At 42.8% G+C, this 13,429-nt stretch overlaps 1 protein-coding gene across 1 annotated transcript in view; it reads right to left on the bottom strand.

The window, feature by feature from the left end:
• Nucleotides 1-10,844, bottom strand: part of LOC103925373 (myosin heavy chain, skeletal muscle, adult-like) — a gene marked incomplete at its 3' end in the record, with an annotated part of 11,520 nt that extends 676 nt beyond the window's left edge. Inside the window, exons 1-21 of the mRNA XM_009334081.1 lie at nt 10,740-10,844; nt 10,013-10,255; nt 9,781-9,924; nt 9,531-9,687; nt 6,210-6,237; nt 6,000-6,111; nt 5,708-5,800; nt 5,518-5,581; nt 5,326-5,424; nt 5,116-5,219; nt 4,878-5,016; nt 4,127-4,245; nt 3,879-4,028; nt 2,887-3,057; nt 2,234-2,540; nt 2,059-2,135; nt 1,716-1,803; nt 1,503-1,620; nt 762-885; nt 540-676; nt 180-435 (exon numbers count right to left, since the gene is read on the bottom strand). Of these exons, the coding sequence (XP_009332356.1) occupies nt 180-435; nt 540-676; nt 762-885; nt 1,503-1,620; nt 1,716-1,803; nt 2,059-2,135; nt 2,234-2,540; nt 2,887-3,057; nt 3,879-4,028; nt 4,127-4,245; nt 4,878-5,016; nt 5,116-5,219; nt 5,326-5,424; nt 5,518-5,581; nt 5,708-5,800; nt 6,000-6,111; nt 6,210-6,237; nt 9,531-9,687; nt 9,781-9,924; nt 10,013-10,219 (2,694 nt within the window). The remainder of the gene's footprint in view (nt 1-179; nt 436-539; nt 677-761; nt 886-1,502; nt 1,621-1,715; nt 1,804-2,058; nt 2,136-2,233; nt 2,541-2,886; nt 3,058-3,878; nt 4,029-4,126; nt 4,246-4,877; nt 5,017-5,115; nt 5,220-5,325; nt 5,425-5,517; nt 5,582-5,707; nt 5,801-5,999; nt 6,112-6,209; nt 6,238-9,530; nt 9,688-9,780; nt 9,925-10,012; nt 10,256-10,739) is intronic.
• Nucleotides 10,845-13,429: the final 2,585 nt, after the last annotated feature.

The raw sequence follows: 13,429 nt of genomic DNA, 5'->3' as shown, positions 1-13,429 counted from the left end.
GGGCTGCCATGAGACTCGCCACGCCCCCGTCAGTGCCTGTTTACTCAACGTTAGTGTGTGTGATTTAGACTGTTTTCTACTGCACGTTTGTCGGCTTCCTGCAAGTCTCTGCCTAGGGTAAGAAGCATTCTGACTGTATATCATTCTTTTCCCAGGGACACATGAACGGTGATACTCACCGCCTGTACTTGGAGTTGCAGGTCATTTTTCTCCTGCAGTAAGGTCACCATTTTCTCCTCCAGCTCCTTCCTCTTTGCCTCAGACTTTGCAAGCTCTTCCTTGGTTTTCTCAAACTCTTGTTTCATGTTGGCCATCTCCTTCTCAGATTCTGCGCTCTTCAGCAAGGGCTTGATCTTGAAGAACAGCTTCATCCAGGGCCAGTGCTTGACATTCATGAATGCACGAACGTTGTACTGGATACAGAAGATTGCATCCCTGAAATAAAGATCACATGGTTATTACATACCTTGGGTTGGATGAATTTAGACTCAATTAGCCAAGACCTGTGAGAACATGATACGTGGGTGAGAAATGTCTACCTCCTCTCCACCATTTTCCGATACTCCACTCTCATCAGGAAGCCCCTGCTCCTGGCTTGTGTCATGGTCATAATCTCTGCTAGTTTCTCATCTCTCATCTCCTCCAGCAGACCTACCAGCCCAGCTTTGAAGAACACCTTAAGAAAGGGAGCATTGTAACACATCAGTCTCAAGTAGTGCATAACAGAGGCACATAGTATTTCAATGCAGGACTTATTCTACCTTGGTGTGACCAAATCTGTATTGGGTGTGGTCCACATCAATGGACCCAAGAAGCTTCTCTGAAGCCTTCTTGCTATCCATGAACTGACCTTCTGGAATAGCACTTGCATTAAGCACTCTGTATCTGTAGGAGAAAGCAGAACATGAAGAAATCCACATTACTGAAACCACCACTGCGACTGAACCCCACAGCCTTCTCAGCAAGAGCTGACTGTCTGACTGAGTAATGTCATGTATTAGAGAGACAGTCCATTCTTTCAAGACAGTGTCAGTGAAGATTTCATACTGTTAACTCAGAGTCCAAGGGAATCCTGATCATCACCCACGTCATATCATCATGAACTGGTAGTGAAACATTTTTGTATTACTACTCAGTGATACTTCTGTTAGTACTACTACTAACACAACTCAGTATTTGTGTTAGGATACTCAGCCTGTTCTCAGCAACAGCTCTCAGCTGGTCATTTTCAGCAACAGCTGACTACATCATTGATAGGAGCAGACCTCCCTAAAGACAGTTCAGAGGCATTTTTAGGACATTGGGTGGAAACACATATTGTTGTTCGAATGTGAAGTGGCTGGAAAGTCAAGGAAACTTTTATGTAACCTCATTGTTTTCCAGTAGTAGACTACTGAAATGCGATTTGATTACAGAGTGTATACACTAAACTCTGTAGTAATTTAAGTAATTTAGGACATTGGAACAGGAAAAGAATGGGGAGAAAGGTGGAGCGTTCTCACCTTTGTTTGAAGTCAGCATACAGGACTCTGCTGGGGAATCCTTTCCTGCAAATTCTGATCCCTTCCAGCACACCATTGCATCGCAGCTGATGCAGCACCAGCTCATGCTCCATGGCACCTAACAAACACCATCCATTAGTGACTACTCCACTCTTTAATACGCAGGAGAAGAGGTTCTGTGGCTTGAGTTTTCCCCCTATTAGATCCCCTTACCAGGTGTTTTTGTTTCATTTGGGATGATGCATCGTACAAAATGGGGGTGAGTGCTGCGTAGATTTGTCATCAGCTTGTTTAAATTCTCCTGTGAGATTACAAGGTGAAATGTAGAATAAAGCTTACAAGCACTACATGCTTATATAAGATTTGCATATAAAAACTGAATCTTTCAGTATCTTAACTGAAATGCATGGTTATATTGGTGTAAACCTCTTTCAATAAATATGAATCAGGGTCTGTTCAGGGAATTACAGGGCTGTCTTGTCACAGCAATTCTGCTGAACTCCTCTGTTATTTCAGTGGGTATTTTTAATAATGACGTAGTGAATTTTGTACTTACCCGGAAAAGAGCTGAGACAGTCTGGAAAGAAGAACCCTTCTTCTTGCCACCCTTCTTGCCACCACCACCACTAGCCTCTACAAAATTGAAGAAAATGAGCAGATGCCTTTAACATTGCCTTGAGATTCCCCTTTGTACAGTATGAACACGTTTAAATGGATTTTACTGATCTTACCTGCTTCCCCACCATAGTTGGCAAAGAGTAAAGCCAGTGTCTTCACAGATGATTTCTGGTACAACCCAATGACAGTTTCGTTCAGGGGATCTTTGTTCTTCTCAAGCCAGCCATTGATATTGTAGTCCACTGTGCCAGCATAGTGCACCAGGGAGAAGTGGGCCTCAGCCTTGCCTTTGGCAGGTTTGGGCTTCTGGAAGTTGCTGGACTTGCCCAGATGCTGGTCATAGAGCTTGTTCTTGAAAGAGGTGTCAGTTGCCTTGGGGAACATGCACTCCTCTTCCAGGATGGAGAAGATGCCCATGGGCTGGAAGGTACCACAAGAAGTGACAGAGAAAGATGATAATGATGTGAAGCATGTGCTATGAACATCAAAGGTACCAGTGTGTTGCTGGTAGCATCTCAGCCTGGATAAGGGCCTAAGTTTGTCAGGACTTGTTCTCAGCCAGGGAGCTTATTTCTGCCTTCCCTTACCTTCCTGCATCCTGTCTTCACGGAACTGGTAAGAACGCCTGTCTGGTTCAGGTTAGAATTGTTTTATATTTTGTTTAACTGACACTGAATGCCTGGCCATGAGTTCTTTCTGAGCTGAATCTGGCTCAGAAACATCACAGAATTCCAAAATACATCGTAGACTTGTATGGAAAAGGTACCTTCTCAATCAGCTCAATGCAGGCCGCCAGGTCCATCCCAAAGTCAATGAACTCCCATTCAATTCCTTCCTTCTTGTACTCCTCCTGCTCCAGCACGAACATGTGGTGGTTGAAGAACTGTTGCAGTTTCTCATTGGTGAAGTTGATGCACAGCTGCTCAAAGCTGTTGAACTGCCCAAAGCAAGGAGAGGTGCACAGTCTTTCAAGGAGTGGCAAACACCACAGGGTTTTGCCAGCGTTCTCCTCATGCTGTTTGAAGTTCCCCAGCTGAAACGCCACTCCTAAGCTCACTGTAACAGCGTGTGTTTCCTTAGCAGGACTTCTATTGTAAAATTTACTCTCCTTGAAGGATTTTATTGTTATTACTATTACTTTTGAACTCAAGCTAAAAGTAACATTTCTTTTTTTACCGTGCTACTCAAAAGCAAATCCTTCAGTAACCTTAGCTGCAGCATCGTGTAGGTGTCTCAGCTCTCTGACCTCCCAGAGAGGAGGAGAGACACCTCCCAGTGTCACACCCAAGAATTTCGCTGTCCTCAGATCAACAATCCGGGGGTTTCTCTGCTCTGGCACAGAAGTCCTAGCATCATCACTCCATTCACAACACAGAAAACATGCGGTGAACTTTCCCATAGCACTACCCTTTCCTTGGCTCTTCCAAGAGCATCCACATCTTTGGCCCACGTCTGTGTGAGCCTTAGTCCTGGAGCTGACTCTTTGTTTGCAAATCCTAAGACCTTTGCAAGCTCAAGGGCCTCTGACACCATTAGTCAGAAAGCAGAGCTTTCTTCTATCTGTTGACAACGTTAGAATCAAAGTATGTGTTAGTAAAGCCATTTGAGGGTGCTACTGTGACAGAGAAGAGGGACGGGTTTCTAGAAAACTGCAGATGAGGAGGATCTGAATCTTCTTAAAAAAGAAGTGTGTTTCTGAGTCTTCATGACCCCTCCCTGGCCCTCCCTTGACTATGATGCCAAATCCTTGTTCCTTACATCAAAGATCTCAAAGCCAGCGATGTCCAGGACACCAATGAAGTACTGTCTGGGTTGCTTGGTATCCAGCTGTTGGTTGATGCGAATAACCATCCACAAGAACATTCTCTCATAGACAGCCTTTGCTAGAGCACCTACAGCATTGTGCACCTAAAGCAGAGAAGAAAGGACTGGAGTTACCTCCTAGGGTCAAAGAAGAATCCTCAAGTACACTTTCAAGCCATGTATTTTCAACCTCCAGATTTTACCTGTTCCACAGTTTGACCTTTGGTCACATATTCATTCCCAACCTTGACTCGGGGATAACACAGGGCTTTCAGCAATTCAGCTGAGTTGAGGCCCATCAGGTAGGCAGCCTTGTCAGCCACTAAAGAGGGGGAGAGAGAGAGAGAGAAGAGAAGTATTTATCTTTGGACAATGGCTAGAATTTGGTTGGTGTGAACAACTCTGCTGTTCATGTTCTAGAAATGGAAAAGACTCCTTCTGGTCTCATACAGAAGGAGTGTAAATTCTGGAAGCTAATGATGGCCTTCTTTGAAAGCAAGAACAGGCATGGCTTGGATAGGAATAGCTTGAATCTGGAAGTTCCCAGAAGAACCCCAAAAGCCTCTGGGAATAGATGAGGCATGCATGCAGCACGTTCCTTTTCTGTGGAAAGTAGATTTCTGCGTAGCAAAGAATGCAGGATTTATTTCACCAAAAATGTGATTGCACATCATGTGTCTTAGTGGCTGAAGGCTTTACAGAGAGAGAGGGATCCTGTGTTGAAGTTGAAGTTCCTCCTTTCACGCTGTGTGTGTTTGGGGAGTACTCATTGGATAAAATAATGGTAGTTCCCATGATCCGGGAAGCACCTCTGCATTAGATGAACAAAGATGCTTTTCCTCAGTGTCTTATGTGGTGACTCAAGCCAACAAAGGCCTGTCTTTGGAGCCTAACATATCATCTCTGCAAACAGAGGAGTTCTTTGAACAAGTCAGTTGCTGAATTTGCTGATACCTTCTGTGCCATCGGGCTCTGCCTGCTCCTCTCGTTGTTTCTGCTTGAACTTCAAGTTCCCGTAGTGCATGACAGCCCCTGTCAGCTTGTAGATGGCAGTCTTTTCATCAGCGGTGAAGCCCAGGATGTCAATGGCACTCTGCCGTCAAAAAAATGAAGTAAAATACATGTCCTTAGGAGGTCACCTATGTCACCTTCGAGACACGTACAGAAGGTACCTTTTTGCTGTGTTACTTACATCTGTAGCCATGAGCTCCTCCTGGTCATCAATGCTGGGAACACTGACCTCACCTTGACTCACAAAGTGGAAATCATAAGGGTTGGTGCTAATGAGGAGCATGTCTGAAAGCAGGAAAAGGCAAGGCACAGGCTTAGTTTTGCCAACCAGGTAATAGAGGGAACTCTTGCTCAGAGATCATCCTCAAAAAGACGTAATGATCCTTCCTACCAATTAGCTCTGGCTTCTTGTTGGACGTGATCTGATAAAATATGTGGTAGCTTCTTTCTGCCTTGAGCTGGAAAGTGACTCTGGACTTCTCCAGCAGATCTGGCAAGGACGGTAGGACAAAGTTAGGCACAGGAACGCACGTGGAGGTGGGAATTTGGGAAGGAACGGGATCAGACAAGGGGAGTCTCTTACAAGTCTCAATGTCCGCAGAAGCCAGTTTGCCTGTAGCTCCAAAGTGGATTCTGATGAATTTGCCCTGTTAAGGAGAAGCAGCAGCATTTCAGCCTAGATGCATTTCATTCTCATGTCCTTATGTGAGAATACCACTAGCCCATCACTACTGTTATAATGAGGAGAGATTTTGTCCAAAGCAACAACTTACAAAGCGCGAGGAGTTGTCGTTCCTCACGGTCTTGGCGTTTCCAAAGGCCTCCAGCAGTGGGTTGGCGCTGATGATTTGATCCTCCAGCGTTCCCTGCACGATGAAAATTATTGCTGGTTATCCTTTCCAAAAATCACGTCAGGAACAGAGAAAAGCATTGATGCAAGCTAGCATCTATTAATTAATGATTTCACCCTCAAGCATTCTCTACAGGACGATAATTATTCAGTTACAGTGTTTAGCTGACATGGCAATTACATGCCAAGTGTTCAGTCTGTTCTTCCTGACTCACCTGCATTTTGCCAGACTGCTCCTCCTTCTTCTTCTCCCCACTCGCTGCAATTGTTGCAAAGTACTGGATGACACGCTTTGTGTTCACAGTCTTCCCTGCACCGGATTCTCCGCTGTCAAACCAAGGAGAGAGGCAGAGAGCGTGTGGTCAGGCAGGAGGGCCCCTGGCACCGAGCAGCCCCACAGGGACCCGGGCAGGGGGTGTACGTACGTGATCAGGATCGACTGGTTCTCACGATCTGTGAAAGAGGCAGAAACAGATTATTACTATGTATAATGAATATCCTGAATATAATATTCCTGGGACTTTTAGAAAATGCACTAGCAGTAGGCAGCTAATTCCTTTCATAATCTGTGTGCCTTCACCCTTAATTCCTTTTGAACATTTTAAAGTTCCCACCTGTAGCTGGGAAGCTGACATGTCAACATGGATGTGGATGTCAGGTGTAGTATACACGCTTCTTTTTCTGGATATTCTTTTCATGTCAAGTTGCTCATTTTCATAAAGAAAAGGGTTCCAACTAAGGAGTATTTTTGTAGATTTACTGATTAATTGAACTATCTGTAAGCTAAATTGAACTGGAGCAGGTGCTTCTCATAAAATTTATAACATAGGAACAACCACTCCTCATCAGTCCATAGGCCCCCCTAGGTGGTTTTTCTGTCAGTGGCCAATCGATTGTTGCCAAAAGAAAATCACAAAAACATCATAAGCATGTAGCAACCTTTTACCAGAATGCTCTCCCATACTCTAAAATATTGACATTTTGGTACTTCCAGAGCTAGATTTGAAGTTTTTGACTGCAATAGCTTGGGCTGAGTTTGCTTTCCAGAAGTTTGTCTGGTTGTTTTTTTAACCCATGCTCAGTTCTTTTTGTGTTGCTTCAACTTTTATCATCCAGTCTGCTCCACTTTTGAACCACTTACTGTGTGAAGGAAAAAAATGTGGTTGGTGCTGAGCTTGGTTTTTCATGTACTCTTTCCTTGTCTATTCATATTCTCCATGCCATGCATAGTTTTATAAAGTAGCACAAATTATTTCTCTAGAGTTACCTGAGCAGATGTCCTGCCATGCTTTTAGGAAACCTTTTCATCTTTGTCTTGACCTGTTCCATTTCAACTACATTCTTTTTTGAAAAAGTAAGGGCAGAAATGCATACAGTACACAAGGTGTGGACATTCTTTGGGTAACCACCATGATATAATGTTGTTTTCTGTTTTGGTCTCTATTTCTTGCTCAGTGATCTCTACCTTTCAACTTGCTATTTTGTAGGTTACTGATCACTGAGCCAAAATTTTTGAAGTTATATTAAAGGATATCTATAACAGAAGCAGTAGTTGTCAGCAATGAGCCCATCTTTTGTGTTTTTTTCCTATGTCCATTGTTTTACATTCTTGTTGACCAAACTTTGTTGCCACATCACTGAATAATAATTTCATCATTTAATGTCATAAAGTCCATCTGAAATTCTTCACTGTTAGACTTTGTATTTACTGGTATGAAGGACTTCATCAAATCAGAAAGCTTGTCATCATTTCCAGGTCATTTAAAAAGATGTTGAACAGCAGAAGTCCCAGAACAGATCCCAGTGCTACTTCTTTGAGAAAATCTTTGCACTATGAAAACTGAAAAAAAATATTTTACCATGTCTTTCTTTTTCTTAAGCAGTTCTTTTTGAACCTTCTCAATTCTATAGCTAGTAGTGAATGTAAGCATAAAAAAATATGCTAAGAATAGCTGCTTTATCAACTGTACTGAAGATCTTCATTGAATTTAGATAGGTTACCTTAACCAGCCCTCCTTTGTTAAAAAAAACCCAGTAGTTTTATAAGGCAAGACTTCCCTTTAAAAAAAATACATCTTTTTTTTCTTGGTATGTCACATATATTCACATGCTCAGTAATTGCCTTGTTTAGAAATTGCTGGCAGTTTGCCTTTTACGAAAATCAAGCTTACTGGTATGCTGTTCCTTAAAAATCCCTCACAACTCTTTTTAAAAGTTAGTGTAACACTCGTCATTTTCCAGGCAATTTTCAGTGAGAATTTTTGATCTGTAGAGTTCCACTGGAATGCCTGGTTGAATTCTGTCCTGGTGATTTCTAGTGTTTATTTTATTGTTGGGTTTTTTTTAAGGACACTTCAATCAGACGAAGTTCCTCTAATGAATCCCACTATAAGGAAGAGTTTCAGAAATGAATACTTCCCACACTGCTTTAAGGTAAATAAATGAAAATTGCATTTAGTTGTTCTGATATGACATATTTTCCAAGTTGTCTTTTTAAATTTTGACTGTGTCAGTACAGACTCTACAGACTCATTTTAAGCCCCTCTGCTCCTTATGTATTTGAAAAAGAAATAAGCATAAGTTTTTATGAGTGCTGCAAGATGTTAGGTTCTCAAACCTTTAATTTTGCATGTCTTCATGTGTTTGCACAGTTAACTAGCCAGAGTTATGTTTTGAAGAAAGTCTATGTGTGTTTAATAACCTACCTTAATAGGCTGTGTAGCTGGACTGGCTTTCAAAGAAAGTCCTTTTTGCCAGATGATTTACATTTTTTCTATGCCTCTAGGATGTTGTTTTCCAATAATCTGCATGCAGTCTAAAGAGACTGAGCCATTAGGTAAATAACTCCCAGTGGAAAAGTCTGTCTTTGTGTTCACCAAGTTCCTGCACATCTCTTGAAGGTGTCAGCAAGAGTAAATATAGGATGACTTACATAAATACTGCCATGATAAGACACACTAACTAAACATCAATTTATTATTGTTCCATTTTCATAGTATTGTCTTCCAATTAACCTTCTTATCACTCTGAATATTACAGAACTAAATACAGTAATTGGGGAGGGAGGGGGGAACAAGATTTATTTTAACAAATTAAAATATACCTCTCTGTTTAATATTTTTCTGACTAATCTGCTCTTTCTTGAAAATCTGGAGATTTAGACAATGCTAGAAAAGTTTTCACTACCCTTCTTTCTTATTACTTCCATTTATAGTAATGAATAGAAAAGAAGAAATTGTTTCTGAGATGGAGGGAGGAAGTATCAATTTTCTGACCAGGTTTCACTGTAATGTCTCACTAAGACTGCTTCCTGAGTTTTTGTAAAACCACCATAGGAAGTATTGGCTTCAGTGTTGAATCTCCTTTCCCTTTACACCCAATCTTATTTATGGAATTCCACCCTAGTGACTTTCAGTCTTGCAAAGCAAATAATTCAAAGAACAAGCCTCTCAACTAAGAAAAAACCAAAACTTCAAAAGTTTATCGAAATTACTTCGAAGGAAAATCTGACAATGTATTCAGCGTTAAACCATATCCTCCCAAATATCTTGGACAGTAAATTCTAATGTTGATAGTTAGAAACATGATCTCAATGATGGTGTCCAGTAAAGAAAATGTTTTCAATGGTGAGACGACATCTACCCTACCAAGACCATTAAACTGAACTATTTTGCAGTGAAAAGACTTTTTTTCTCTTCTGCGAGTATTCATACCCAAATAATTTTAAAGAAAACCAAGCAACTCACCAGTGAGCATGAACTGATAGGCATTGTCAGAGATGGAGAAGATGTGTGGAGGGGCCTCCTGGCGCTTCTTGCCTCGGTAGGCCAACCCCACCTCCGGGTTGTACACCGGCAGCCACTTGTAGGGGTTGACAGTGACGCAGAAGAGACCCGAGTAGGTCTGCGAGGAAGGGAGACAGCACGTTGGCTTCCACTTAGCCTGGCAGAGCAGTTCCTCCTAGCTACCCAAAGGAAGACTGCTGCTGGTACTTACGTAGATCATCCAGGCTGCATAACGCTCTTTGAGGTTGTACAGCACAGCGGGTTCGTGGAGGTGGGTCATCATGGCCATGTCCTCGACTTTATCATACTTGGGAGGGTTCATGGAGAAGATTTGATCTTCTTTCACAGTCAGGGTCTGTCAGATGACAAAAGAGATGCATGTATGTCAGCTAAGAGCTGAAACTGGGAATACACACAGTATTGAAGCCTTGCTTTTTACTCACTTCTCCTGCTTCAGACTTGACAGTGACCTTCCCTGATTCTTTGCTCTGGATTGTTCCTTTCACAAAGGATTCTTTAGGATGCACCACAAAGACGGATGTCTTGGCATCAAAAGGCTTGTTCTGGGCCTCAATTCTTTCCTTCTCTGACTTTCGGAGGTAAGGAGCCGCCTCCCCAAAGGCAGCCATCTCAGCATCCGGAGAGGTCATGTCTGCACTTTATTGAAGGCACGTCAGCAGAGAACCCTGTGGAAGAAAAGAAATGTAGCATCAATAGATTATTAATGTACCTTGCTTGCAAGGAGCCTTTTCCAATGTTTTAAAATTAAGCACATACTAGAATTGCTAAAAATAGCAAAACAAGCCTTCCTATTGTTTAGTGTTTTAAACCCAGAAGAGAAAAGTATTGTTTTCATCCTTGAACAATACAGAATAACCTTTTAAGAATTCCTGTTATTTGTGTCTTGTGACACTGTACAGATTGTACATTGGCTTTACAGATTGTACAGATTGTACAGTGTCATATTTGAGAATATGAATTATGTTAAAGGAACCTTCTTATTTTTATGTAAAATTAAAAAAAAAGCTATATGTAGAAAATATACAGATGCCTTGCAAGCAGACGGAAAAACTTCTTTGGAAACCAGTTTCACAGGGAAGAATATACTGCATAATATGCAGTAAAGGGGGATGCCTAATTTCAACAAATCACTAGACCCAGCACACTTACCTTGAAACTTTTCTTGGAGACAGGGCAGAGAGCTGTAAAGACACTTTTATAGAGTCTGGTTGGCAGATGCTCTGGATTCTTCCTCTTTCTTCGGTCAAAACATTTTTTGGCAAACATTTTTTGGCAAAGCATTGTCTGGCAAACTTAACTAAGGGCATAATTGTCATTTGATTTGACCAGATATATTTAGAAATGTTTTGTATCTTACCAACGATGTGAATGTATCGACTATAAATAATTTGACAAGAGACTTAAGGAGAGAATCTCAATTAGCCAAGGCACTTGGAGAACTTGGATGTAGGACTTAGGGATTCTATTGCTGCATTTCCAGTGTTTTCCTCCTGGACTCAAGGCAGATTCTTATTGCATGTCTGTGCTGCAACTCTTCCAGTTGCATTGTGCAGATAACAATGTTTTCCTCATGATGTTCTGAGGCTAATGAAGAAATGCATTAAGGGCAGTAGATAAACTGTGCGAAAAAAAGCTAAAATGTTCTTGTTAAATGAATTTAACTCTTATGTTCATCTAATATTTGAAATGAGAGTAACAAATTGTGTTACAACCCAAATTCCTACATACGACAATCTTGGGAATTAAGATGCAGGCCAAGACAAAGAAACAATTACATTTCTTTTCTAAACATTCCCGTTGAAAGATAGGGTACACAAAAAAATGCATTAGGTACAGAGCTGACTAAGTATAAATGTGTAATATTTAGTGACTAGCAGTAAAGTAATTAACAAAGTTTTTACTGTACCTCCACCTTTAGTACAGATTTTTAAGAATGTGATAGAGCCAAAAATGCAAAGTAAACTTCTAAACAGCTTAAACCTGTTCCTCATGTAGGTAACCACTGTCAACATATATGAAGCAATGTCCTCAACCAAGTCAGGAAGCAGGGGAGGTCCCTGTAACCCTTCACTACCTACAACTCCAAAAAAACCACCCCTCCACCCAAACACAACTCTACACACAATCACACACACAGCATACAGTCCGAGATCCTCTGCACGCTGATACATCCTCAGTCCAGCACTCCCATCCCATCACAATTATCCTGCACATTTACACAGTCATACAGTTCCAGCAACAAAAGCTATCAACCCAGTGCTGCTTATATCAGAGTATTAGAAGTGGTAGGCAGTCCTGTACAATGCTGATACACTGAGAACGGGGGAATTTGCCGGTAGTCCTGGAGAGTGACTGATCTAGTTCTAGGAAAAGGGCACTGTCACTTGAGCTGCTTTAGACACTGTCAGATCTAAACACGCTCTTCTCCTGGTCATTGGCATTTTGGTTATTAAAAGAGCTCAGTGGATAAAGCTTGGTGAATAACACGGGGGCAAGGTCAGAAAAATGATGCCTGTGATCCAAGGTAATACCCAGCGCCAGGCACTGGCCTGTGTACGAAGAGCTTGTTCCAAGGAGGGCTCTGGCACTACAGCACCCCCTTTTCTGGAGTTCAAACCCAGAGCTCACCCCTGGGCTCCCTGCACAGGGCATGGGGAGGCTGACTGAAACACCCTGTGCCCTGCCCAGGAGGAGCCCAGAAACAACCAGCGGGAAACGGTGAGCGCAGGGGTGCATCTGAAGTCCTGCCTCTCTGGGCAATCTCTGACTCCCGTGAACATGCCAGAAGTTAGAGGATAGAATCACAGAATGATAGAATGGTTTGGGATGGAAGGGACGTTAAAAAGATCATCTAGTGCAACACTTGCTGAGGGTGCACTCACTCCTGCCATGTATAGAATCATGGAATAGAAGCATAAAATGGTCTGGGTTGGAAGGGACCTTAGAGACCATCCAGCTCCAAACCCTTTGCCACGGGCAGGGATACCTTCCACTAGATCAAGTTGCCCAAAACCTCATCCAACCTGGCCTTGAACGCTTCCATGGAGGGGGCATCCACAACTTCTCTGGGCAACCTGTGCCAGTGTCTCACCACCCTCACAGTAAAGAATTTCTTCCTCATATTGAATCTAAATCTACCCTCTTTCAGTTTAAAACTGTTACCCCTCGTCCTATCGCCACACTCCCTGATAAAGGGTCCCTCCCCACCTTTCCTGTAGGCCCCCTTTAAGTACTGGAAGGCTGCTATATGGTCTCCCCGGAGCCTTTCTTCTCTAGGCTAAACAACCCTAACTCTCTCAGATTGTCCTCATACAGGAGGTGCTCCAGCCTCCTGATCATCTTCATGGCCCTCCTCTGGACCCACTTGAGCAGGTCCATGTCCTTCTTATGCTGGGGGCCCCAGAGCTGAACACAGTACTCCAGGTGGGGTCTCACGAGAGCGGAGTAGAGGGGAAGAATCAACTCCCTCAACCTGCTGGCCACGCTTCCTTTGATGCAGCCCAAGATGTGATTGGCTTTCTGGGCTGCTAGCGTACATTGCCAGCCCATACTCGGTTTTCCATCCACCAATACCCCCAAGTCCTTCTCCACAGGGCTGCTCTCAATCCACTCTTTGCCCAGCCTGTATCCATGTCTGGGATTGCCCCGACCCAGGTGCAGGACCTCTGGCCTTGTTGAACTTCATGAGGTTTGCACGGGCCCACCTCTCAAGCCTGTCCAGGTCCCTCCGGATGGCATCCCTTCCCTCGAGAGGATCAGCCACACCACTCAGCTTGGTGTCATCTGCAAACTTGCTGAGGGTGCACTCAATCCCACCGTCCCCGACAAAGATGTTAAAT

The sequence above is a fragment of the Pygoscelis adeliae genome, unplaced genomic scaffold (assembly GCF_000699105.1).
Source record: "Pygoscelis adeliae isolate BGI_AS28 unplaced genomic scaffold, ASM69910v1 Scaffold11, whole genome shotgun sequence".
NCBI lineage: Eukaryota > Metazoa > Chordata > Aves > Sphenisciformes > Spheniscidae > Pygoscelis > Pygoscelis adeliae.
This window is presented reverse-complemented; position numbering and strand designations above follow the sequence as displayed.